Source organism: Scylla paramamosain, chromosome 10 (genome assembly GCF_035594125.1).
Source record: "Scylla paramamosain isolate STU-SP2022 chromosome 10, ASM3559412v1, whole genome shotgun sequence".
NCBI classification, from domain to species: Eukaryota; Metazoa; Arthropoda; class Malacostraca; order Decapoda; family Portunidae; genus Scylla; species Scylla paramamosain.
The window spans coordinates 22,282,936-22,310,744 of record NC_087160.1 but is presented as its reverse complement, the minus strand read 5'-3'; the positions used below and the strand labels follow the sequence as shown (position 1 = coordinate 22,310,744).

General features: G+C 37.6%; 2 protein-coding genes across 7 annotated transcripts; one reads left to right on the top strand and one right to left on the bottom strand.

Moving 5' to 3' along the window:
- The first annotated feature begins 101 nt into the window (after positions 1-101).
- Positions 102-5,793, top strand: LOC135104369 (mitochondrial fission 1 protein-like). The gene is made up of 5 exons (XM_064011726.1): positions 102-470; positions 2,876-2,967; positions 3,446-3,563; positions 4,253-4,358; positions 4,891-5,793. Exons 1-5 carry the CDS (start codon positions 420-422, stop codon positions 4,977-4,979), a joined length of 456 nt encoding a protein of 151 aa, XP_063867796.1. The 5' UTR covers positions 102-419; the 3' UTR covers positions 4,980-5,793.
- LOC135104367 (FHF complex subunit HOOK interacting protein 2A-like) lies at positions 5,328-27,809 on the bottom strand. 6 transcript variants are annotated; one of them, XM_064011718.1, is made up of 17 exons: positions 27,651-27,786; positions 25,658-25,787; positions 22,965-23,146; positions 20,667-20,813; positions 19,780-19,998; positions 19,403-19,525; positions 18,984-19,196; positions 17,707-17,906; positions 17,277-17,385; positions 16,791-16,968; positions 16,530-16,654; positions 15,957-16,104; positions 15,280-15,352; positions 14,433-14,532; positions 13,963-14,130; positions 13,408-13,655; positions 5,328-12,162 (listed from the first exon to the last, which is right to left on the bottom strand). In XM_064011718.1, exons 3-17 carry the CDS (start codon positions 23,091-23,093, stop codon positions 12,051-12,053), a joined length of 2,292 nt encoding a protein of 763 aa, XP_063867788.1. In that variant the 5' UTR covers positions 23,094-23,146; positions 25,658-25,787; positions 27,651-27,786; the 3' UTR covers positions 5,328-12,050. The 6 variants fall into 6 exon arrangements, with proteins under 6 accessions (XP_063867788.1, XP_063867786.1, XP_063867787.1 ...); XM_064011716.1 differs by lacking the exon at positions 25,658-25,787 and adding an exon at positions 23,264-23,389 and having other exon boundaries at positions 27,651-27,765; XM_064011717.1 differs by lacking the exon at positions 25,658-25,787 and adding an exon at positions 23,339-23,389 and having other exon boundaries at positions 27,651-27,765.

Sequence of the window (27,809 nt, the reverse complement as noted above, 5' to 3'; positions counted from 1 at the left end):
GATATGGCACTCGTGCCAATGCTCGTGCCAATGTTTGGTGATGCAAACTTCCTACGAAAGTCTAGAATGCTCGTACAAATTTAGTGTTCTTCGTTACCTGAAATTAACCGAAATTAATTGACTGAAATTAATTGACACAGTAGAAAATAACATTCAAGTTTATCAAAGAAAAGTACACTTATCACAGAATATCCCTTCGGCACTTTTATATCCCTTGCGAGGAACAGTGAGTCTGCCGTTATAATGCAACATCTCCCAGTAAATCCTTAAACTTATTTCAGCTAGCACCTAACAAACACTGCACTAGAGCCTGTTGGAAACTGTGGAAACGTTGGCGAATGTGTCTACTGCAAGACTAGCGGCGGCGGCAGCTGGCGGCTGCTGGCCAACACTGGAGAGTTAGCGACCAAACAAACAACATGGAGGTGGCAGACCTGCTCAGCGAGACCTGCGCTCCTGAGGATTTAAAGGTATTACTTAATTACACACCCAACTATCTCATATCAGTGATGTTCTCTGGTACAAGTGAAGCACAGGAGAACTCAAGTAATAGTGAAATAACTAGACTACTCGTATTTGAGGTGACGAGAGCTATGCATTGTGATGATTCATCCTTGTGTGACGCATTAATTACATTCAGTATAACAGTTCATGGCCTGCACATCGCGTATTATCAGTCAGGAAGTGGTTTCTCTATCCTAGCTTTCCTATTTATGTATTATATGTGAATATTGCACAACCCTGCCTGGCTGGTGTGGCTGTCTCCTTGGTTACATATTATTGTTCTTTGTTATCCGTGTCACACGTCACTATAGGCCTCCTCGGTAGTCTGATTTCCTGCTGCACTCAGTTCCTTTATATTTAGCTCCTCACCCTCCGTCTTAAGTCATTCGCTTAAATTATCTCTTGGTTGTCTAAATTTGTGAGGAGACTGCCAGCAGACTTGAGAGGGAAGAACCCAATACATAGCAAGCGAGTGCAATGTGTTGTTCGACATATCATCACACTTTTGTGGGGTATTATGGAAATAACCTTGCCTACTAATTTCCAGACAATCTATTTATTCCTGGGGAATTTTTTTTTTTTTTTTTTATGATTTACAATGAAGGGATTAGCAATGGAATTAATCTAAACCAAATCAAGTTGTCAGTTGGAAATGCTGATGTTCCTTTAATATTAGTCATAAAATTGTAGGTGACAGTGTAGGTCTGCAAGAATTAGGAACATTAATGACATACTGCCTGCCTGCTTCTGTATTTCCACCTTCCTATGACTTGAATTCCTTCAAGAGGGAGGTTTCAAGACACTTATTCATCAATTTTTGACCACTGCTTTGACCCTTTTATGGGACTGGCATTTCAGTGGACATATTTTTTTATTGGATTTTAGTTGCCCTTGGCCAGTGTCCTTCCTACAAAAAAAAAAAAAAAAATACAGTGGTACCTCAACTTACGAGTTTAATTCATTCTGTGACAGCTTGTAACTCAATTTGTTCACATGTCAAATAAATTTTCCCCATTGAAATTAATTAAAATGCCATTAATCCACTCCAGCCCCCCAAAAAACACCTATTTTTTTTTGTTACATGTTTTTAAACAGTAACCTGGTAATATAAAGATCTGTTTACCAAATTTCTGGTATAACAACCCCTTTAAGGCTATCGAACACTCATTTTATTTTATGAAACTTTGCAAATTACAGCATATATCAAAATTATATGCTTGCTTTATTTTACAAACAGCCTAAGTCTTAAAATGTGGGAGAGTTGGCTGACACACAGTCAACTGCATGTTTGGGAGGTGAATTGTGGATGTGTAACAGCCAGTGAGTGACCTTGACAATAACCAATGACATTCTCTCTCTCTCTCTCTCTCTCTCTCTCTGTTAGCTTATCTGAGAGGGTAGGAGAGAGCGTTGCATTATTGGCCATCGTCAAGGCCACAACTCTCTCTCTCTCTCTCTCTCTCTCTCTCTCTCTGTGTGTGTGTGTGTGTGTTAATTTATCTGAGAGAGAGAGAGAGAGAGAGAGAGAGAGAGAGAGAGAGAGAGAGAGAGAGAGAGAGAGAGAGAGAGAGTTGAATCACCAGTTATTGTCAGGGTCACTAAACAGCCACAATTCATATCTCTCTCTCTCTCTCTCTCTCTCTTCTCTCTCTCTCTCTCTCTCTCTCTCTCTCTCTCTCTCTCTCTCTCTCTCTCTCTCTCTCTCTCTCTCTCTCTCTCTCTCTCTCTCTCTCTCTCTCTCTCTCTCTCTCTCTCTCTCTCTCTCTCTCTCTCTCTCTCTCTCTCCCCATATGTGTTTGTTATATCGAGGGTTTACTTTAAGAAAATACATTTATAAAAATATAAAAACATGTGAAGTGAATGAGGAAGACGAGAAATGCTGGGCAGGTGATGTGGTGCTCGCTGTGCCAACTAGTGGCAGCATAGCTGAAGTTTACCAGTATCTCAGATTTTGGCTCGCAACTCAAAGCAAGAAATTGTTCCAGTGATAGCTCATATACTGAAAAACTCATAAGTTGGGGCACTTATAAGTCGAGGTACCACTGTATATTGTAAAACAAAATAGGAAATGAAATGTGCAAAAGAATCATCAAAATGTCCTGTACCATTGATGCCACAGGGGATGAAGCAGCCTGCCAAATGTGCTTATGCAGTCCATCTTTTTTTTCCATAATTTAAATGGACCAATGCTCTAACAAACACATTTGTCAGGACAATGATGGATGTACAGCTTTGTGGGTAGACTCAATGTACTAGCTACAATCTAAGTGTAGCATTATATCACTGAATTAAGTTGAACTGTGAGTGAGCTGCATTTTTATGACATTTGCTGTTCTTAATGCAATCTCTTATCATGATGGATTATTTACAGGTATTTGAAAAACATTACAATGAAGAAATGTGTAAAGGAGAGGTATCCAGCAAAACGCAGTTTGAATACGCCTGCTTCCTTGTTCGTAGCAAGTGAGTATCCAAGGTTGTGCATAAGAACCACCAAGTGTATGATGCATTACTGATACATATTGGCATTGTAGTTCAGAATATTAATTGAAGTATGTGAGTGACAGACTACAGGTACAGTATATATATATATATATATATATATATATATATATATATATATATATATATATATATATATATATATATATATATATATATATATATATATATATATATATATATATATATATATATACATTCCCATGTGATAAGATGTGTGGTGCTTGGCTGTACATTCTCCACAGCAGTATTGCAAGAGTACTACTGCTGTAAAAGGTAACTAAAGGAGACTAAGGGGACTAACTCTTTACTGTATTTTCATTCATACAGTGAGATAAGGCATGTCACCATACCTTGGCTACTTCCTCTCAGCCAGGCATTAATTAGGCACATAACACATATATTCATGGGATTGACAAATGAATATGCAAATTTCCAGGTACCCAGCAGACATCCAGCGAGGCATCGTACTACTTGAAGAGTTGTACAAACGTCCCGATGAAGGTGGAAATCGGGACTTCATATACTACTTAGCAATAGGAAATGCCAGACTCAAGGTGAACTCTTCAGATGATCTCTACAGATATGTACTCCTCCTGCCCATATTGTAATGTGGTTACACTAACAGCTCTTTCATCATTGCTTCATGTAAAATGCACTAATCAGGTTTGTCAAGTTATCTGGTTAGCCTATACAGCATCAGTAAAAAGCATAATCTTGTTACTTGCTAATGTTGGTAAAGTTTGAGTTTTTTTTTTTTTTTTTTTTTTTTTTTTTAATACATAAATGTATGTAAAATCAGGAACATTACTGTACTTTCTGTACTAGCAAGCACCACATAGAGGGCTTACAAGTGCCACTCATACCTCTTGCCTCCTACACCTGGCCAAATGTTCCTTCCTGTCTCTTCCTAGGCCTTTTGTTTACATGCCATCTCACCACTTTCTCAATCTCTCCCTCACAGTCATCCAAACTATCTACAATCAGTTCCAAATCATTTGCATGCAGTAGTATCCAAAACTTTCCAACTCTTTAAATCCCCATTTAAAGCTTCATTACTTATATAAAAAGTAGGAAACATGCTAATTCTTACCATACTTGTTTTTAAGTCCAGCACCATACAAGCCTGGTCTGCATGGCTGTCCTCACTGTCATACTACTGGCCTTGCCATACACTCAGCACTACGGTAGGATTATCCCTGTAGACAAGAATATTTGTTTTCTATAATATACATTTATCTTTCAGGAATATGAAGTTGCTTTGAAATATGCCCAGGGGCTACTGCGCGTTGAGCCCAGCAACAGACAGGTCCTCCAACTCGAAAAATGTATTAAAAAGAAGATGGAAAAAGGTAATCATAGTTATCTTCATGCATGAGCTTGGCTTGTTGAACCTATAAAGATTGAGGGTGCATTTTATTTGAAAATGCAAAAAAGATCATAATAAATCTGGAAGATTACTTTTACAGATCTAATTTTTCACCATTTGTGCATAGTACTTGGTCAGTGCATGGTCATGTCATGGTCACCCTTTCCAAGAATCATCATAGATGATGGTGGTTTGTAAGTTGCATTAAGATGTAGTACAGATACACATGTGCATGAACAGTGTGAGGGATGGCTTCTAGTAGAATGTTTAGATCATTATTCTAGCCTGAAGGCAAGCCACTAGTGCAATAAGTGAAATTAACTATCAGTCAGATTTAAGACTTAAAGCATGCAGTACTTGCATGATTTTATCAGTAATGTAAATATATTCATTTATTTATTATTATTTATTTATTTATATTTATTTATTTTTATTTATTTTATTTTTTATTTTATTTTATTTTATTTTTTATATTTTTATTTATTTATTTATTTATTTTTTTTTTTTTTTTTCAGATGCTTTGAAGGGAGCAGCCATAGCAGGAGGAGCAATCCTAGGTCTGGGGGCTTTGGTGGGCCTTGGTGTGGCTCTGACAAGAAAATAATTAGTATGACTGGAGTTCTATGAAGCAAATCCTGTCATATTGCCATATATGAACCATCTTCTCAATAGTTAACTTGAAAGGTTGTCAGCATCACTCATTCCATATTTTGAGCAAATATATATATATGTATATCATGTACAAAAGGAATGTCTTCTGTGATGTACAAGATTTGATTTCACTGAGGATTTCACTAGTGACATGACATATCCATTTGAATATGTGCATGTATTGTTCACTTTTCTGTGTACTCTAGTTATTGTTGCCTTACTAAAGTTCATCAGGAAGGTAGCAGTTATAAGGTAAAAAGTGGTTTGTGTTGGTGACAAGTTCCCAGTGCATTCACAGTAATTATTTTTATCACAGTATTCTTTATTGTCTCAAAGATTAGCATACTTATATAACTAGTCCATCATTATATGAACAGAACAGGGAAATGGTAACGTGTTTACAATAGCACTGTGCAAGACTCCTTGACAGACATTGCCACAGCACAGTAAACTGGGCTTATCTTGCATGAGTAAAGTGTATTTAGTTTCCTCAGCTGCTTTCCTGCCTAGTCTTTACTATGTAGTACTGCAAAAACCTGAAGCCAGTGTTGACACAAAAATACTTCATAATGTGATATTTGTACTTTTACAATATTGTAATTTTATTAAATGTGTATATTATATATTATAGGAATAATACAGATTCTTGTGTAAAGATAAGCTAATGATGCTTTACAAGTCAGGTGTAATGCTAGGGGCTTCATACTTGTAGGATAACCACACTAATTTATTTATAAAGAAAAATATAAATAAAAAGTTTAGTGAATGGTAGTTGTATGCATATCTTTCATTTATTTGCTTCAAGTCTTTGGGGTAGATATCAAGTACATTATATATATATATATATATATATATATATATATATATATATATATATATATATATATATATATATATATATATATATATATCTCAGCCAAGCATGAAAAAAAAATTATTATCACTATAACCAATGAATCAGTAACAATAACTTTATCAGTGATGAGCAATAATTGATAACCAGCAATAAATGTATTGCCTGATAACTAATAACCAATAAATTGATAAATCCAAAATTCCAATACTAGTGATAACAATATTGATATACAGCATCAATAAAAAATAAAAAATTGATAAATCCAAATCTTTATTTTTATTTCAGAAACCTTAGAAAAATCTTTGAAAAAATTCAAATTCAGTGTTTACCCTGTCTCTGCACTAAAGAACAGTACTGTTTTCAGTAAAATAACTACATTTGTTTTTTAAAAATTAAAATTTAACATGCTCATGTTCCAAAAACTAAAATTATTGATTATCACTAGTCTGGAACCAAAAGTATCGGCAACACTGATGAATCAATAACACGGGAAAAATAATAATTGGATAACTGATAATTCGATATCGTTATTGCGATAACTCTCACATATAACTCATACACTTAACAGAAATATAAAAAAAATATGGAAAGTTATATTCTCTAAGTCACAGTACTTCAGAAAGTTACATTCAGTAATGTTTTTTAAAGCTTAATTCTTTTCAAATTGTTCTTTTCAAGACTTACTTTATATTTTTATTACAGATAGAATTAGCTGCCACATTCAAGAAAGAGCAAGAAAACAGTGCAAGATGTTTTTATACTGCAACAAATCAGTGTAACTTAAGTATTAGGTAATTTATCTAGTACCATTACCAATTATAAAAACAAAGCATAAAATCTTAATACTCTGGCTTTTCTCTCAAAAAAAAAAAAAAATCACCCTTCACCAATTACTTACAGTAGTAACCATCAAACCAAATCAATTACCACCTCAAAAAATATTCAACTTTCTGATTAAAAGTACCCATCTGAAGGCCAGGTGAAGCATAGCTGCACTTTTGGAGTCCAGAAACTACAAATTCCTTTGTGATGCCTCTCATTTATCCCATCAGTTTTTTTTTTTTTTTATTACAGGAAATATTTCTAGAAGTCCTGTTTTTTTCAATGACTACCAAATATATCACTGTTCTTTGTGCTGTTCTCTTACTTCTCAAATCAGGATCCTTTGAGCACCATCTAGGGCTTGAGGAACAGCCAGAAATAACATGGGGCCAAGTCTGAGAGTTGAGAGTCTGATGATCTAAGGAACTGCATGCCTAGCCAAGAAATCCTGGATCAGGTGCATAGAATATGCCCAAGAATTGTCATGATGCAACTGCCAGATGCATGACTTCTAAACATCAAGCCACTTGTGCTAACAATCACCAGTGTTTGATCAAACTTAAACCAAAGAAACCATTCCTCAAATTCTGTAAGCTTCATAGTATCGTTGCCAAAAGCTTGTCAAGCCAAACACATTGCTTCAGCTTGATTATCACCAAGCTTAACAGAAAATTTGATGCAGTAAACCTAAAGTATTCCATGATGATTCACAAAATGAAAATGTCAATAGCACATGTTACACAACCACACACACACTGACTGCCTGACAACAACTGGTTCATGGTGTAAGTCTACATAAATCACTTGGTGCCTGTATCACCACTCTGCCAAACATTGGTCTCTAAGGAATAGAATCAGACACTGAACACACTTTGTGTCATACAGAAATTAATATGGACTTATGCTATTTATATGAATAGTAAACAATATTTAATTTGAAGAGTGTAAAAACTAAAACAAAACTGACTTCTTATAGTACATGGCACACAATTTTAAGATACATACAAGATATGTATATATTTTATACAATTATTTTGATTAATCTTACAACATACAAAAACTACAAAACAAATTCAGCTGGCTTGTGAGGCTACTTGATTCATGAGTGAAGGTCAAGTACTAAAACTTTCAATTTCTTATTACTTGTTACATGAACAAGTGAAATCATCATTAACTTATGATGCAAGTATGTATTCCTAGAAAAATAGTATAAATATTGAAGTCTTTATAAATCTTAAATACATATAACAAACTTAAAAGAAGTTTCATGAAACCATATTTACCTAACAAGCTTAATGTAAAATGTTACACTCAGCTGGTCTGAAGCCCTCCACTGTTTTGCTGTACACCTTAGTTATTTGCCATCCTCAACTTGTCATAAATCAATAGTGCAGACTTTTTATGAAAGGTTCAGTCAGCCTGGAGATTATCAACAGAAAAGTGTGCTGCATCTATCAGTGCTCCTATATATCAGTCTCTGACACCTCACTCCTTCCAGCGCTCCCATGGGTATGGCCCCAACAAAACAGCTTCCACATCTCCCTGTCCACCCACTCCCTCCTTGGTCATTCAGTCTGTGTTCCTTTACCAGCACCTCTTTCACACTATTATTTCACCTTCCAAATGGACTTCCTCTCCTACTACAACTTATGATTTCACTCACAATGATAATGAATGAAACACAAAAGCACAATACTGCCTTCCATCACCCTTTGCCAGGTATGACCATATTAAAATTCTGAAAATGAGTCCATCTGATTTACAAATACTAGTGAGTATACTATCAAAATATTTTTAAAAATATATTACTTTTCACTAATTTCTATTAATTTTTATAAAAATTAAAATGCTAGAGGTACACACTACTTCATCACATAATGTTTTTATCTACATGTTCCATAGACACTTAGACTTTCCCTGACCAAATAATTATGTACGAAATTAGTTCAGATCTGCTAAACCAAATACTGTGTTAAACAGCAAAGTGCAAAATGGCAAATTTGGAGCAAAAAGTTTTTGTTTCCATATTATGACAAGCATTCAACTCTCCACACCATTTTCTTCATTCTCCTATGATTTTCTATCATTTTATCAAATGCCAATCAATATCCACAAATCTGAAATCTGTACTTTGTCTTTATTTTCATTTTGATAGTTTTCTGGTTCTGCTTTGAGTCAGGTCACAGAGTGCCTCTTCTTGAGGGTCAGTACCAACTTTCTAATGCCCCACATGATTAATTACAACTGAACCAACACACACAAGATTTTCAGTCATTTAACAATCACTGTCACTGGCAAGACTTGAATGCGTAGCTTTGTCCTCCACTTCTGTATGTGGATCACTTGAGTACAGCCTCCTCAACCATTAACAACGATTTGAGTTCTGGGGACTGAGTGAAAATCCAAATTCTTTAATATATATAAGTAATTTATGTACCTCATTACCATATCACAGATGCTGCAGTATTTTCCACTATTGCTCATAGACAGCCTTGATAAATTCTTTTTCTTCCTATGACAAATAACTCAATGGTTGTGCAGTGCATTTGCTGGAAACTCAAAGTTAGTGTTAGTGAAAATTACAGTTTCACAATAAAATATCCTGAAAAAATCTAAAGAAATTCTAAATTATCATCTTCTAAGATGGATGACATATTGAAATTATTTTGTGTAATTACAAGCCAACATAAGGTACAAGGAGACAGCTGTATGAAAGAATTTGAAATGAAAACCAAAAGCAAAATAGTCTAAAGTGTAGAGCTAAATGATGGTGTCAAGAATTATATGCTTGGGAGTGGATCATTGTTACTGCTTACTCAACCACTGCCAAAGTTTGCAACTACCACAGTAATGGTACAGGTTTTCAGATATTATATAATATAATTTCATGATATTCATATAAATACTATACCTAAAGGATATAGATAATATTCTTGAATATATTAAAAATTATAGTTTTTCATGCATTTATACAGTCAGTGGCAGATAGCAAAGCGCATCAAGCAGCACTCAGCCTCACCACAAGTTCTCCGAGTCAGGCATTCACCAGCCACCAGCCTAGCAATGCTGGTGGTGTTCTGTCTCCCAATGAACTTCAGCCATCTTTGAGAAACCACTCCAGAACCTCAAGAGACAGAGTAATGTTTTTTTCCTATGAGGAGCAAATGTTCAATGAACATAGTAATAAGTGAACAAATTTTGCTTCATGCAGCACAAATGAGTTCACAAATGATTAAGTATATAATGAATAAAAAGAATCATTTTTGCACTTTGTTAAACTAAAAAGAAAATAAAAAAAAAAAAGGTTGTGCAGCATGTTCTGCAAATCAAGGCTCATTTGTTTTCTAAGTGTAAACTGATCCAACAGGAATGATACTAACACAAACTGGTCTCCATTTAAAATGCAAATAGACCAGTGTTAGAAATTCAAGCTTGCACATAACCATAAAAATTTTCAAGACACTAAATGTCTCAGAATACCCATAAAGTCAATACAAAAGACAAAGCTGAAAAGAAACCAGTGAAATCTGAGAAACAAATCAAACAAGAGATTCAAATATATATATATATATATATATATATATATATATATATATATATATATATATATATATATATATATATATATATATATATATATATATATATATATATATATATATATATATATATATATATATATATATATATATATATATATATACCACCAGCTTCTACTTCCTGTTGTAACATAGATATGTGCAGTCAAATCACAACTTTTCTTTACATTTGTAATAGGTACAGTAAGATGCATGAGATAGCTCAACCAAAATTTTTGGTTATTAATATGATCAGATCTCTATGAAAATATAGATAAATAAATAAGTACTTCAAAATATGACTAAGTCAATAAATTTTTCTGGGGGAGATGTGCTCTATATGATCAAGTTGTGTTCTATATCCTCAAGTTATAATACTAAAGGAAGCTAACCTCACCTCCACTCTTAATCATTTCTATCAACACTTCACATATTTCTATAGACAACTTGAATAAAATAAACAGACACAGTGCAAAAGATGGCATGCAGTGTATATGATTTACATATACAGTAAAATCCCTCTTATCCGGCATTCGAGTATCCGGCACATTTTTCCCCGAGCCTTAAAATCAATAAAAAATCAATGTGTACTCATAAAATCGATTAAAATTCCCACACGAGGCATACTTTGTCCCCTCGCCACCAGAGCGCACTGCTTCGCGCCACCCGCGGCCCAGTGCACTGTGTTTACTCAGTGACTCAGTCCCGCGTGTGCACTGTTTATTGCCTGACGCCTTCATCATGCCTAAAGTTGTAGAAAAGAGGAAGCGTGTTGTATTTATACTTAAGCAGCTGATCAGATCAGCTGCTGATTAGATCAGCTGATCTTTGTTATGGTAAGATGCGTGAGTGTAGGGTGGTGATTGTGGATATAATTTCACTTCTATTCAAATATCCGGCAATATTCAAGTATCCGGCATGTCGGCGGTCCCGTTGATGCCGGATAAGAGGGATTTTACTGTAGAAGTATTACTGTAAAAAATGTCAGATTAATGTGATACATAAGCTCAATATATTTTTAACTCTGTGATACAAGCATGTGACTGATTAATCATAAAGCATACTTCGGACATGACTTGTGGTCAGGTGGGAACTGCAGCACACACTGCCTCATCATCTACAGTAAGGATATCGCTATGTGCTTTGCATTCACTGACCAGACACTTAAGAACACAGTAAAATAAATTTTTCTATCAGCTGCAGTAAATGAGAGAGAGAGAGAGAGAGAGAGAGAGAGAGAGAGAGAGAGAGAGAGAGAGAGAGAGAGAGAGAGAGAGAGAGAGAGAGAGAGAGAGAGAGAGAGAGAGAGAGAGAGAGAGAGAGAGAGAGAGAGAGAGAGAGAGAGAGAGAGAGAAGAATCATGATTTCTTTTCAAACCTCTTTGGCTTTCAATGTATTTAATATGTTCCTAGCCTCCTTGTTATTATTTCAGCTCATTATCTTCTCCTTAACTTTGGAACCTATGGACTGTTTTCATACTCTGGGCTGCATATTTTCTCAAGAACAATTGTGCTTAGGATCTGCTGAGTTTTGCAGGGGACACTGGCAACATTCTAGAATACCACCAAGATAAAATTATGAGGTTCTTGCACAAAGAAAAGAAGGCAGACAACCCTGGAAGTAAATTAACCCAATTAAACTAAGAAGAAACCTTATCCAACATTATAAAAATATAAATGTTTGGAGAAAAATTCAAATAAATAACATCTGAGGAAATTGGCAAGACCATCACACAAAAAAATTCAAGTAACCTTTCAGTTTGACAAGTTCACCACATACCACTCTCTATACTGTACTTGGCATATGCAATGGACGCAAGCTCTTTCGCAAATTCTTCAATAACAATTAATGCCTCAAATTTGCGGTCATCCACATCTCTCCTGGAAAAAGATGGATAAAGTAGTACATTAGTAACTTAGTGTAATCCACAGTGAATAGATTATTTTAACTTTTCTTTAATGACCGGCAAAGATAGACAACAACAAACATGAAGAAAGGGAATAACTAGAAGGATCTGGAAAAGTTCTAGGAATAGTAGTTCCCAAAAAATTGCACCACACAACTATAACTGAATATTTCAATACACACACGCACGCACGCACGCACGCACGCACGCACGCACGTGCGCGCGCACACACACACACACACACACACACACACACACACACACACACACACACACACACACACACACACACACACAGATATATATATATATATATATATATATATATATATATATATATATATATATATATATATATATATATATATATATATATATATATATATATATATATATATATATATATATATACAGTAAGCCCTCAGTATATTGATCTAATTAGAGGGAAACCACTGACGATAAAGGTGAAAATAAAAAAAAAAACAAGTCGTATTCCCCTCTCCCACATCAAACTTCATTTGGTATATGAAGGGGAAATTCACTATACAAAAATGAACCTCAAATAATATAAATTTTGGTAACTCATGCACTGAATATAAATTATTTGGCATTTACTTTATTTTAGTATAACAAATCTTACGGAAAAATGTTTTTATTGTGCTCAAGTAAACAAGAATACACTGCAAACAAACAAGTAAATAACATTACATACATACTATGCATACATACATACATACATATACATACATCCATACGAGCACAACCTTCCACTTCAACTGCGCTGGGAGACTGAAGCAGAGGCAGTGTGACTGAGTGTGTGTGGGTGCAGTGTGTGGTCACCATCACCACCACCACTCACTCTCCCTCCCTCCCTCCTTCCTACCCTCTCTCACTCACCCACTGCCACTGCTGCCAACCGAACGTTTTGCCTCATTTATCAACCTTTGTTCGATAAATCAGATAGATAGTCAGTAAGCTAATAAATGTGAAATTCACTATAACGGGGTTTGATATATATATATGCAAAAAAAAACTCTAATAATCATGAAAATCAAGAAGAATTATGACTGAAAAGTATTTGTGTGAAAACTGCTATACTAAAAGGTAACAAAGCATTTAGTCAATACAGAAGTGCATAGTACGGATATAAAGTGTTTATATCATATACACATCCTTTGCTCTCTTTTCCCCTCTAATGCATGCCTGTGCCAATACTCACTCAAAATCAAAGTCCTCCATGGTACCAAGGAGCTGGTACCTGGTGACCCGCAGGTGATCCACGTAGTCCTCTCGTTCCACAATTGGCTGATGGATGCGGGCCACCACCTGACCCAGCACAGTGTAAGGTGTGCGCACTCCACCATTCAAAGTGAGAGTGGGGTTGAGCAGGTACTCATGAAGGTGTGGGTGTGGCAACAGTGCTAAAGTGGCCACCAGTGATGTTATTTGCAAGTTGATGTCATAGTCCTGGATGAGAAAAATGGCTCAGCATCAGACCTTATCATGCAAGACAGCTATCATGTTTTCTTCACGTACACTGGTTCTAATAAAACAGTTCAGCACCAAGGCCAGGCACAACTAAAGCATATGCCCCCATCTTCACCTTTACATCTTATACTTTCCTCCCCCAGGAGTATTTTGCAGCTGCACCAGGAAGTATCTCACTAAGTACCAGTTTCCATATCCTTGGAAAAATTCCTCAAGAGAATTAAGCATTCTTTGAGGTTTTGCAAATATTACACAAGAAATTCCATTGACCCATGAGGATATATACCTGTTCTGGCAGGTGATCAAGGAAGTCCATAAGCATATTAAGGAAAGGACCTTCATAGAAGGTGTTGGTCTCTGCTTCAGGCCGCGACTCACGAGATGCCGTAGAGGAAGAGTCAGAAGGACACTCTGGGGTGACTGCCTCCCTTGGCCATCCAAATGGTGCACATGACTGAGATAGAGAAATTTATGCCCTAAGTAGTGCTGTACCGACACTATGTAGTAAAGTATTTATCTCATTGTCCTCTCATAGCTGCATCACTCACAAGGCAGTAGATCATTTGAAGGGATCTAATTCACATATTCAAGCTCTAACTCATTAATTAAATGAAACACAAAAGCATAAAATATTTCAGCAGTCTTATGATTTATAACATGAATCAATTACTCCAGAGGATCAAAAAATAAAACTAAAGGTAAAGATGTAAACAAATACAATAATTCACAAAACATGTTAGATCTGTGGACACCTACCCTGCAGACATCTCTGTACTGCCTTTGTGCATCAGCCATGTAGCTCTCAAAGTCATCCTTGGTGGTGGATCTCAGTTCCTCAGGCACTAGTGTCAAGAATCTGCACCAGAAAACATACTTCATATAGTGAAATACTTGTTCTACCCATCAGTAATAAAGACTGGGTATTGGCATGAAAACAAACGAACATTGTATCCCTTAAAGAAATCGATGCTGCAGAAAATTTCATTATGATGTACTTTATTACAGGGATTCTCAATCTTTGGCAAGCTGGGCCCCCACAAAGCTGTTTCCATGCAGTTGGGGGGCCCCTCCTCTCTGCACCACCCACTCAACCCCCTCCCCAATTATACCACCATAGATAGATAAATAGAATCAGATAGACTGATAGAGAGATAAATAGATAGCCCTTGCTACATCTCCTTTGTACTGATAGCCAATAAGTCCGTGATTTTCCATGATTATTTTTTCCCATCACGTCCTGTGCTCACACCTCCCCCCTGGGAAAGTGTCCATGCCCCCTTGAGAACCACTGCTAAAATAAAGACTTTTGGTTCAGGCATACAAGCACATCAACACTGGTAGATAACACAAGGGAATAAACAGGTGATTAACTCTACCATACGTATGAATAACTACACTCTATCTATCCTCCGTTGTGGTTCTTCTAAAGGTAAAGTAACCTCTTTCACCAATACTACCTATTTATCTATTTATATACCAGTCTCTACAACCTAAGAGACCAATTCATCTATAAAAAAATAAATAAAGAAAGAAAAAAATAAAAAAATAACCCATTCAGTCAGATGTGTCAAGTGTTATTCCCAAGTCCAAAGAAAACACTGACCTCTTCACAATCTTACTGATGTTTGCTGGAGCAAGAGTCCTACTGATGGGCAAAGAATCAGGAGATCTTTCACCTGCACAAACAAATAAAAGATTATTCAAATTATTTAAATCATAACAAACAAAGCATTGTAATACTTAAATTTCATTTACAGAAGTTTCAATAATAATTAGCTGATTAGTTATATATTGCAAGAGAGAAATTCCACAAAAGAGTAAATGGTCCACTCAGACATTACTTAAGTTGATTGGGCACAAATAACCAATGCTTCCATTTGACAGCCTTCAATCATTCACATTAACAGTTTTATAAGATTTTCTCCACAAACTTTTGAATAAACTTTTGTTAACTACAGTGTAATGTATGTGTCCACAGAACATTCTTTATCACATAAAAAGAATAATTAGAGATGAAACAGTGTAGGCAGAACATAAGGCAAAGGCAAATAGAAGAGGTAAAGATACATACACATGTTATGTGTTGACATGTAAAATTCTTAAAAATAAGCAACGTAACTACACAAATAAATAACATGAATCTTGAATTTAACCATGAGGTCCTTAAAATATAAATTAGGCTTGAAACATTGCCATTATATCAACAAAAAAGAAAAAGGTACACCACTACAGGGATGACAGTCCCAGTAGAAATATTCTTCTGTACAATCAGCAGCTCACCTTCTCTATGCTTGTACCGCTCATCTTCCTCATCCGACCAAGAACTCTGCTGGTGCTCAGCAGCAGAGGAGTCATGGTAGTTTCGGCCACACATGTAGTTCAGAACCAAGGCCTGGACAGCTAAGCTGCCCGGTTTCTCAAGCATTACCTTTCATGGAACAAATACACAATATTGTTAATGTACACTACTATTCTTTTTAACCAAGTATCCCAATTAAATTATTTTTCACCATCATTCAGAATTTTTGTCACAAAATCCACAATCTACTTTATAAAATTCAGAAAACTGACCTTGTTACAAATGTGATGACAAAGAGCAAAGCCACCCCTTGCTAACCACAGCTTTTCCAGCCCATCAATTTTGTTCATACACATAAAGTGTCATTCAACATATCTTGTCAGGCCAATTTTGAGTGTAAGTATTGCATAGTCAAATAGTGTTCTAAAGAGGAACCATTTCAATGCATCTATTGTTTATCTAGATTCATCAATATCCGGCTGAATGGTGGTTATCCTTACATGAACTAAACATAAGCGAATGCTCAACTTATTGAAGGGCAAAGGAGCACTCACTTGAAGCAGTCTAAGTGCCTGTATCTGAAGGTGATGTGGAGGCTGCCGACACTGCTGCAACAAAAGGTTCCTTATACTTCCCTCTGTCCCCTCCAGATCATCTTCTGTCAGCCACCCAATGATTGCTGAAAGTTTGCAAAGAATCATGATGAACAACCAATCACTTACATAATCAGGCATCCTAAAAATATCTGACATATCACTCTTTAAGCAAATCACCATGAACTGAACAGCATGGAAAAAATGTATGCCAAAACCCACCATTAACCAGCATCGGAGCTGACACGGAGATAACAATCTTGGCAGCCAGGGCCAGATGCAGGGAGCGAGTGTCTTCATCCAGGCTGGAAAGACCACTCCTCAATGGTCCATCCAGGAAGGCCTCCCTCACAGTAGTACAGATGCTGGACCCAACAAATCCATCACTCACACTCACCATCTGCAGAAGTTTTTTCACATATAATTTGATCTTTCCTGCACATGCATGACAGTGGGAAAAAATATCTCTTATTAATAATTGCCATATTACCCCAAGAAGATACTTTACCTCATGGATGGGACCAACTGGCTATGGAGGTATTCAACTCAAGTTATACAATGTGTGGATTTCAGATGCATACATTACTCCATGTTTTATCTTCAAATATTTCTACAGAGCACTAGAAAATATTCTCTTCAGCAAACATGGTTAAGTGTGTTAATGTACATGGGAACAGTCTTGAGTGAAGAGGGATAGAAAGCCCTTACCTTGTCACAGAAGGTGAGCCAATGCAGGAATGTGACTATTTCTTTCTTTCCTGGGAACTCACCAACTTCCTCCTCTTCTTCATTGTCACTGTTCTCCTGAGATTCACTCCTGTAATGTAATAACCTTTGCATTTATCTCACTGCAGGTGGTTCAGTTTAGGAGGGTAAAATATAGTTAGGAGCATGAAGTTAGTACACAAGTCACCTGGAAAAAAGCAGCTACACCCACAAAACAACCAAACAACTTTCTTCCCATATGAAGCAAACTCTCTGTGGTATGTCTGATTAATTTAATTTTTCATAACCTTATAAAGCAGGACACAATATGTTTCGTGACATTTTTTGAAGGGGGTGTATTGTATTTAATTACATGCATTGTATAATTCAGCTATAAAATCAAGGAATTCAACTATATTATAAGACAGCCTACCTGGTGGAGTTAGACAAAGAAACATCTTCTATGAGAGCAGGTTCTGTAATTGCAGGTATGGCATCAGATGAAGTGACCAGCCTGGTAACAAGATAATGGGGGAGGAGTGTGTGTCGTGCAATGGTAGTGCTGCTCCAAGCTTCCCGGACACTGGCTAGGCTCACTAGACATTCATGGGCTGTCCCTGAAATTTTGCTGTCCTATAGACAGCATTCACCCTCTGTTATTGCAGTTCACCTCACTTAGTCTTCTATGATCCAATGACACCACTATGAGCCTGTGGCACCGCAAGACATTTTTAAACATATGCCTATATCTGTCTGTCTATATTTGATGTCTGTTCCTAAGGAATCATGATAGGATTCCACAGAACAGCAATTGACTACCTGACAAGAGGATAGCTGTATAACAGGCTGATATCCCAATAAGGATGGATTAGCCAGGACAAAGCTCCCAGATAAACACAAAGTCCTACTTGAAATTTCATGAGTGTGCCAATTCATTTGTTGGTCACTGTTATAGGTTGTAGGTTGCCATAAGTCAGAGGGCTTTCTAGGTACCTATTTAATGCATCAATAAGAACAAGGCATGCATGTGTCCTGCTGGTGCATAAGGGAAACAAGCTTCCCACTCTCTGAATAGCTGAGAGGGTAAAGTGTGACATCAGTCCTCAAAGCAATGATCACTGGTAGCTGGGGATATTAGCTTTGCCCTCATCAAAAAAAGCAACTGGTAGCTGGGGATATTAGCTTTGCCCTCATCAAAAAAAAGCAATGCCCCAGTGACCTTTAAGCACATAGTGCAACACCACAGAACACTGTCATGCACCTGTTCAGAAAGGTTTTTGGCAAAACTAATGAAGCTAAAATGACTTGTAAGTAGTAAAAACCTGCAAAGGAAGACCAGATCATACTAATACACTTAACAATAAACCATTAATAATACTGGTATGGAGTATACTTAAGAGTTCATATTCAAGGACTGAAAATCTTGACACTTAAAAGCATACAATATAATGACAACTAAAAGGACTTTTTCATATCCAGTAAGTCAACATCCAAGTTATAAATGAGAGGAAGAAAAGAACATTTTAAGTCAAGATTCATACACTAGGCTTCCCAACAGATCATGCCATCCCATCACAGTTTGATTCTTAGAACAAACAATAAAACCTTCTACAACTCATTTAGTTTTAAGACGAAGGAAAAATTTTTAATTCATGCCAATGAATGATCATCTTCATCAGCTGCCTTATGTAAATCATTTGTGTGACTTACTGCACTGTGGCACAGGTTGAGAAGAGCATCAATGAGTGGAAACTTTGGTTGAGGTTTCTGTTCTCCGGCCTCTGAAGAGGAGGCACTGACATCACTGCTGGCAGTGGCAGCAGTGGTGATAACTCTGGTTGTGGTTCCCTCATGGGTTGGGGTTGGGGGAAGACTGTCCTCTGAAGGGAAGCTGCCTGTCTGTCCACCAGTCATGGCACATGGCTTTACCAAAATGAAAAAGTGCATTTGATAAACTGTTTTGAACAATTAAAACAGTATGAATAATAATAGATTAAAAACATGGATTAAAAATATATAATAATATATCTATAGTTTCTCATTAATCTCTGGACTTCCATAAATCTTAATTCACACAAGAGAAGTACACAAATGCAAGCTAATCTTTCCTTAATTATTGCCACCTTTACCTGTATGTAAAGCAAGATAATGCTGCTGTCTTGGCGAATCTTTTCACACAATATAGACAAGAACTCCATCTCTTCTGCTTCATATGGCGAGGCTCTCATCTCACAGCTGGTCTGAACCATTGCCTGCAAACATTCATGGAAAACTTTTAAACCTCCATAACAAGAAAACATAGGTATATGATTTATTTGTTATCAGTTGCATGAATAAAGTAATAAAGACTGGAATGAAATTTTTGTAGTGTATTGTACCTCAGACTTTCTTCTTAATGAGAAAACAAACTGACTTCTTGATCGCTATCTTCCCCATGTCTGTACCTGCCATGGAAAATAACGAAGATCATGCACCCTGCTATATATAAGCATAATTGACAACTCACCTGGAGAGGCTTGTGTATGGGTGCATGGTGGAGGTGGGAATGATGGAGGTGGTTGAGCACTCCCACCAGAAAGACATAGGCATGCTGTCGTATTCCCAGTGGGCAGTCAGCCTTGGCATGGGAAGCTAGCATTGCCAACACCTTCTCTTGAACCAAATACTCCATGCAGGGGCTTAGAGGACCCACCACACCCTGCTCCCGTTCCTCTGCCACTAGTGCCTATGTGGAAAGTGTTTATGTCATGATCATAAATCCTACATGGTAGTATCTTCATTTTTACAGGCCTAACTTTCACAGATTTAATTAATTCACAGGATAATATGAGAATTAACCAGTCAATCACAATGCTGTTTTAAATGTATATTCTCCAATCACATGGCTTTATCTTCATTGCTGCCATAATACACATATAGACCATGAGTTTCCCAAGTCATGCATTTCTGGATACACCCTGAGATCAATTCAAATAAATCAGATTCCTGGAACACAAACCTCAGCAGTATCAAATGTGACAGCAAAAGAAAACTTGAAAATCAGGACACTGCTACTCAAAAGATAACCTATGGTGCAAATGTCCAGAATGGTTTTCTTTCAGCCAGCATACCACAATGGAATGAAAAAGAGGGTTGACACCAATAAAAGCATATTCATAAAGTCCTACTGCAAACCCAGAGATCATATGATAGCTTGCCATCAGGTACAAGGGAATGACACTGCCTTTCAAAATTACAATGGAGTGGTTGCATCAGTCACAAAAATTACTGGAAGACCACTTTGTTTGGATATCATTCCCATGCAATCTGTATACCTCTGTAAATAATAAGTCATGACAGAAAATATAACCATACAGATATGACTGATGGTGAAGATAGGCAAGTCAACAATACCCTGAGCATCTGGAGCAGATGTCGAGGGATATGAGTTTCCTCAACAGCCGGCTTTTGGCCCTCTGCATGCTGGCACCGCTGGCACACAATGGAGAGCTGTGTCCAGTGGTAACGAAGATCCTCCACTCGGGGACATGGTGGCGCCACCTGCCACAAGAAGTATTTACATGTAGGAAGGCATCATTCATTGTTTATCTAGAACTGATTTATCATTGACCCTTTTAATGTCCCATATACATATAGTATTAAATTTTTTGTGAACCTTCAGTACTTCAACACAAAAGGAAAACACACACACACACACACACACACACACACACACACACACACACACACACACACATACAAGACCTATTCTTCTTCCCTCACTTATCATCCTCTACTCCAATCATCACTTTCACATAGTTGTCTCCATCTTTTCTTCTTCCTCCACCTCCCTTCATCTTATCAACCTCCTCCTTTCTTTTTAATGTTCAGGCCTTGAGGTAATGATCTAAGAATGGCTGAAGGAAGTGACTGAAGTGTATAGATAAAAAAGTTGCCTAATTATGGTAAAAGCAATACTACAGGCTAACTGAACATAGTGTATAATTCATTGGCACAAAAGTACACCTGATTTTAATGCCAATAACAAAGATTTTCTTGAAATATTATGCATTTCTACACAAAATGCATCCTCAACACACACACACACACACACACACACACACACACTCCCTAATTGAAAGTAGAGTCCCAATTGAATGGAAGAAAGCCAACATAGTGCCAATCTACAAAGGTGGTAGTAAAGAGGAGCCCTTAAACTATAGACCTGTCTCTAACAAGTGTGGTGTGCAAAATGTGTGAAAGATTTGTGAAGGATAAATGGATGCAGTACCTAGAAGGAAATGAAATGATAATAAAGCAACAATTTGAATTTAGGAGAAGGAGTTCATGTGTTACAAACTTACTGAGTTTTTATTCTAGAGTGGTGGATATAATGCAAGAAAGAGATGGATGGGCAGACTGTGTTTATTTAGACCTGAAGAAGGCCTTTGATAAAGTGCCACATAGGAAATTGTTGTGGAAGTTGAAGCATAATGGTGGGCTAAAGGGGGGCCTGCTGAGATGGATGAAAAATTTCTTGACAAACAGAGAAATGAGAACGGTGGTGAAAGATAAAAAAAAAAATCATCATGGAGGGAAGTCATAAGTGGAGTACCCCAAGGCTCAGTACTTGCACCAATCATGTTTGCAGTTTATATAAATGATATGACGGAGTGTGAACAGCTACATGAGCCTTTTTGCGGATGATGCAAAGTTGCTGAAGAAAGTTGAGAGTGCTGAGGACTGTGGAACGTTACAAGAAGACCTGAACAAGATATCAGAGTGGAGTTATAGATGGGAAATGAAATTTAATTTAAAGAAGTGTAAAGTAATAGAATTTGGAAAAAGTACAAGAAGAGTAAAAGAAAATTATGTGTTGAATGGTGTAAGGTTGAGTGGAGCAGAAGAGGAAAAGGATCTCAGTGTTACAGTGACTGGGAACCTGCATTAGCAAAATTACAGGAGAAACCTATAACTTGTTGAGAAGAATAAGGCAGGCTTTTGCATATATGGATGAAGAGATGGTCAGGAAGATGAATGTGTCGCTGATAAGACCTAGACTAGAATATGCAGCAGTAGTGTGGTCACCATACAAGAAAAAGGATATAAGGAAGTTGGAGAGAGTTCAGAGAGCAGCTATGAAGATGGTACCAAGTATCAGGGACTTGTCATATAAAGAGAGACTGGCAAGGATACATCTACCAACATTGGAAAAGAGGAGAGAAAGGGGAGACTTGATTGCGATATATAAAGCATATGAGGGAGTAGAGGAGGTGGACCGGAGCAACTTAATGGTCTGGGATACACAGGACACTAGAGGACATGGAAAGAGGCTGAAGAGGAGTGCTTGTAGAAGAGATGTCAAAAAGTATAGTTTCCCATATAGAAGTATTAATGTATGGAACAGTCTGGATGAGGAGACAGTAAATGCAGAAAGTATACATGGATTCAAGGCTAAGTTGGATATTAAAAGATATGGAGATGGGACAGCACAAGCATAGCTCTTTTCCCATAAAGCACAACTAGGTAAATACAACTAGGTAAATACACAAACACACACACACACACACACACACACACACACACACACACACACACACACACACACATACACACACACACACACACACACACACTATAAGCTTGACTCAATCCTGTAAAAATACAATTAGGTAAGACCCCACACACACATGGAACATTACGTTAACACACCATATCAGCAGCTGCCTGCAGAGCATCTGAGAGGTGAGAGAACATGGCAGGGTTGTGTTTGGTAGGACGGCGGCTGACGTGACACAGTGCCTCATTCAGCACAAAGCCAAAGATCTCTGTGCAGGACATGGAGTGGGGGGTACCACTTCACTCCTGTCCTAGTCACCCACCAGTGCCATGTCCTGTCAGTGGCATAAAATGAAACAGATTTTCAGTGCACATCCCATCAACAATTAAATGTTAAACATCAAAACCTACAAAAAATATGATCTAAAGCTGGAAGAAATAGTAGGCATGACCTTTAATTTAAGTTGCAACTTGTGGTGCTTTTCTTATGTTTCTTCACATATTTCATAACTGCCATGCAAAGTCACCTAACCACCTCCAGAGACGGGTAGCTCCACAGTGAGGTGTTAGACTTGGACCTGAAAGAGCATGAGTTTAATTCCCACTCACAGCAACTGCTTTGGCTAGTGCAATGGCATCCTCTTAACCCTAGCCCATCATTGTTACCATGCAACATGCTCTACCACAGCTCTATACATTGGTGTAGTAGGTACTTGGCTTACGACCATAATCCATTCTAAAATTGGTATCAGAAGCAAAAAAATGGTGAGACAGCAAGACTTTATTTAAAAAAAACTAAACAATTATCAAAAAATGCTGTCATTTAAAACAGCAGTAAAATGCATATAAATAATGTCTTTTACCTACAATGCATAGAAAAGTGTTTAGCATTAGCAAATGCACCAGTAAAGTCACAAAAAGATTATTAATTTTGTACTCACCCAAGTGATGAGATGGTCGTGTGACAAGTTAGCCATCGTAAGCAAAATAAAAAAAAATGAACATTTTTTTGATCAGACAGTGCACTGGTCGGAAGTCAAATACATTGTGTGACAAGTATGTCACTGTATAACTTTAGCTATCTGGCACATGATAATATGTATTTGGAAAGTCTCCAAACTAACAACACTCTCCTGACCACCAGATGGTTTAGAATATTTTCAAATTAAACCAAACCTAACATTACTAACTGCCTAACCAAGGGAGTTAATTCAGTGCATTCCCCTTAAAACATTCAAAATTCCATGATACACTGGTTTATGATTTTTTTAATCCAGTTTAACAATCCAAATCCTCAAAATACTTAAGATGTATACAAGAAAACAGGTGGATAGTGATATGGTACCAGGAAAACCCAAATGACACCAGCACAAACTAGTCACTCTATCTGGGCCAGACAGGTATACACTTTTACATCAACTGCTTGCATACTCACATTTGAAAAATAAAAATGGTTAAGACTATAAGGTTGCAATAAAACTTAAGAAAACACCACAAGCAGCACATGGAGTGAAGAAGCATCCAAACCTCTGCAGTTCCTTTAGTATAACTGAACTCCAGTAAAAGTAAACAGTTGCAGTATCACAGGTGTATCATTAGTATTCCAAGTCAGGCAGCACACTGTCACAACCACAATAGTGCCTTTAATGCAACCCATGTGAGAACATTCTGTGTTAAGCTCCCCACTTGTGTCTCTATTCTTCTCTTTACAATTTATATTTACATGCACTATGAAGACAAAACCAAATGCAGCTTCTGGTGCAACAACTGCCAGGTCATCAGGCACTCCAAGCAGTTCCAGGACTATTCCTAAAGCAAAGAAACTGGTTGAGAGACAGTCCCGAGGGAACCCTGCTCATCATGGCACGCCAGACCCTTCTCATTCTCTTTCAGCTCTTTCCCCTGACTTGTCTCTCTCTCTATAGTTGTATCTGTTAGTACTTCTTGCAGCACCTGTGAGTTACAAGTTGGTATGGATGGTATTGGTTGTAATAAATGCCATATATGGTTTCACCCAAGTTCACTATTTTTGGGGCTGTCAGAGAGGGTTAATGATGCCATCCGTGAGGCAGGTGGTGAAGGCAGTGAATTTGTTTGCACTCAATGTAGGGGTCACTCTTTTTTTTTTTTTTTTATGTAGGAAGGACACTGGCCAAGGGCAACAAAAATCTAATAAAAAAATATGCCCACTGAAATGCCAGTCCCATAAAAGGGTCAAAGCAGTGGTCAAAAATTGATGAATAAGTGTCTTGAAACCTCCCTCTTGAAGGAATTCATAGGAAGGTGGAAATACAGAAGCAGGCAGGGAGTTCCAGAGTTTACCAAAGAAAGGGATGAATGATTGAGAATACTGGTTAACTCTTGCATTAGAGAGGTGGACAGAATAGGGGTGAGAGAAAGAAGAAAGTCTTGTGCAGCGAGGCCGTGGAAGGAGGGGAGGCATGCAGTTAGCAAGGTCAGAAGAGCAGTTAGCATGAAAATAGCAGTAGAAGACAGCTAGATATGCAACATTGCGGCAGTGAGAGAGAGGCTGAAGACAGTCAGTTAGAGGAGAGTAGTTGATGAGACGAAAAGCTTTTGATTCCACCCTGTCTAGAAGAGCAGTATGAGTGGAACCTCCCCAGACGTGTGAAGCATACTCCATACATGGAACGGATAAGGCCCTTGTACAGAGTTAGCAGCTGGTGGGGTGAGAAAAACTGGCGGAGACGTCTCAGAACGACTAACTTCATATAAGCTGTTTTAGCTAGAGATGAGATGAGAAGTTTCCAGTTCAGATTATAAGTAAAGAACAGACCTACTAGGGGAGGTAGTGGATCAAGTGACACTGCTATATCCCAGCTTACTATAATGGTCAAGTCCTCACGTAATGTAGTTGCCAAACTCACAGAAAGGGTGGACCAGCTGTTCACTCAGTCTGCACACCGACCTCCTAATGTCCTGCTTCTGTGCCTTCTGGGGATGACCTCCACATTACTATCCATGAAGAGATAGATAAATTGGAAGAGAGGAGGAAGAGGAAGGATTCCTTAATATTCAGAAGAGCTGTCAAAGATACTAATGACATTGCTTTTCACCAAGACTGAGGATGTCATTCATTCTCTTCTGAATTCCAACTCAGCTCTGAGTAAACTATACTGTAACAAGAGAGCAAACAGTCTATACAGAATCACTATGACAGATGATGATCTTTGCAAACAATTACTAAGTGTCTATAGGGAACTGAGAAATAGTCCTGAATATCATGGAATCTATATTAACTGTGACCTAACTTATAAAAAGCATAAAGAATTACATGACAAATGACAGCACCTCCACTCAGCTGATCTGTTAATTAAACCTTTAAATCTGTCCTTTGCTCTGTTTGATATATCAGCTGTCCAAAGAGATGTTAACACTCTTATAACAGTTGCAGAATCTTGGGATCTAAGGGTTAATGCTGACATGACAAAAATTATTATTTTTGGTGTCTCCCTTCATGTTACCTTTGATTTGGGTCCACACTCTTACCAAATTAATGGCAAACCACTTTGCATAAGTCCCAGTGTTGTTGACCTTGGTATCACAGATGACTCAACCTTAAGGTATCATGATCACATCCACTTTACTGCTTCCAAAGTAGCTGGTTTAACCAACAATTTGTTAAAGTTCACACTATGCCACTCCCCTGAATTTATGGTCACTCACCTTACTACCCACATATGCCCATTTCTGAAGTTTGAATCTACTGTCTGGAATGCTGGTTATGTCACTGACCTAAAGCTGCTAGAATCAGTACAACATTGGACAAATAGGATTCAAGGTCTCAAGAATATGTCATATATTCAGCGTCTTATCTATCTGGACTTATTTTCAGTGAAGGGAAGACTGTTACAGGCTGACCTTATTAAGTGTTGGAAGATTTTCATGATCTCTCCCTAATTTCTCCTACTGATTTATTTACTTTGGCTCCTACTATTGGCACGAGAAGGCATCATTACAAAATCCTTGTCCCTTACAGTCAATGTGATACCAGGCATAGATTCTTTTTAAGCCAGAGTGGTGAAAGTCTGGAACTCAGTTCCCATCAATGTGGCAGAAGCAGATTCTCTAGATAGCTTTAAGAAGGGATTGACTACCTATCTGATTTCTGCTGCTAATCTGCCTGATGTACCCTTGACATTTGTTCTGGGCTTATAGCACACTTTCCAGCCCTTTTTTTATTGCTATACATTCCTTGGTAATTCTCTTTAGGGCTGGCATGCTAGCTGTGCTGGGGTTCCCTCTTGAGAGCCCAACCAGATAAGAACCATGTAAAAACTCTAGTCCATTAGAGCTAAACAGGCACCACACTCACAACCTCAATTGCCCACTTAAAAAAAAAAAAAATGGTCTAGAGTACAAGTCTACAATAAAACAGAACACCACAAACAGCAAATGGAGTGAAGAACCAGTCACACGATAACATCAACACACCATGCTTGTACCATTGGTTTTGCATACTGTAAATAACTTAGTCCCAAACATTACTTCCACTGGACTGGCGTACCTGGAGACTTGAGCTACTCCAGTATTTCACAGGCAATTTACCTCGACTTGTACACTAGCCAGATTAACAGGGTAGCCGACCAGGTGGGTAAACATCGACAGTAACTTTAGCATAACCCTAGTCCAATAAAACTAAACAGTCACAGTATCACAGGTGTCAGCATCATTAGCATTCCAAAGGGTTAAGCAGGACTGTGTCATAACAAACACGTACAGCCTTCACTCCATCCCCTCCCTTATGGTATAGACCGCGACAGACACCCTGCATATGCTTCCCACCCTAAGCATCCCTCAAGTCACCCTGCCACTCACCCCGGGCACGCAGGCAATGTTAGACAGTCCCGTAACAAACAGGTAAATCCGGACACCTTGACAGCCAGCAGCGACAGACAGACAGACAGGCCTTCTTTCGTCTGCTACGTGGATGCCGCTCGACTACCAGACTCACGTGGCCACCTGCACTTTGACAAC

Coding starts and splice junctions, on each gene's coding strand:
- LOC135104369 (XM_064011726.1), top strand. CDS start 420: ATGGAGGTGGCAGACCTGCTCAGCGAGACCTGCGCTCCTGAGGATTTA. Junction 471..2,875: donor GCGCTCCTGAGGATTTAAAG/GTATTACTTAAT, acceptor GATTATTTACAG/GTATTTGAAAAACATTACAA. Junction 2,968..3,445: donor TGCTTCCTTGTTCGTAGCAA/GTGAGTATCCAA, acceptor GCAAATTTCCAG/GTACCCAGCAGACATCCAGC.
- LOC135104367 (XM_064011715.1), bottom strand. CDS start 23,093: ATGTCCTGCACAGAGATCTTTGGCTTTGTGCTGAATGAGGCACTGTGT. Junction 17,386..17,706: donor TCTTTGTCTAACTCCACCAG/GTAGGCTGTCTT, acceptor ATTACATTACAG/GAGTGAATCTCAGGAGAACA. Junction 16,655..16,790: donor AGCTCCGATGCTGGTTAATG/GTGGGTTTTGGC, acceptor GCAAACTTTCAG/CAATCATTGGGTGGCTGACA.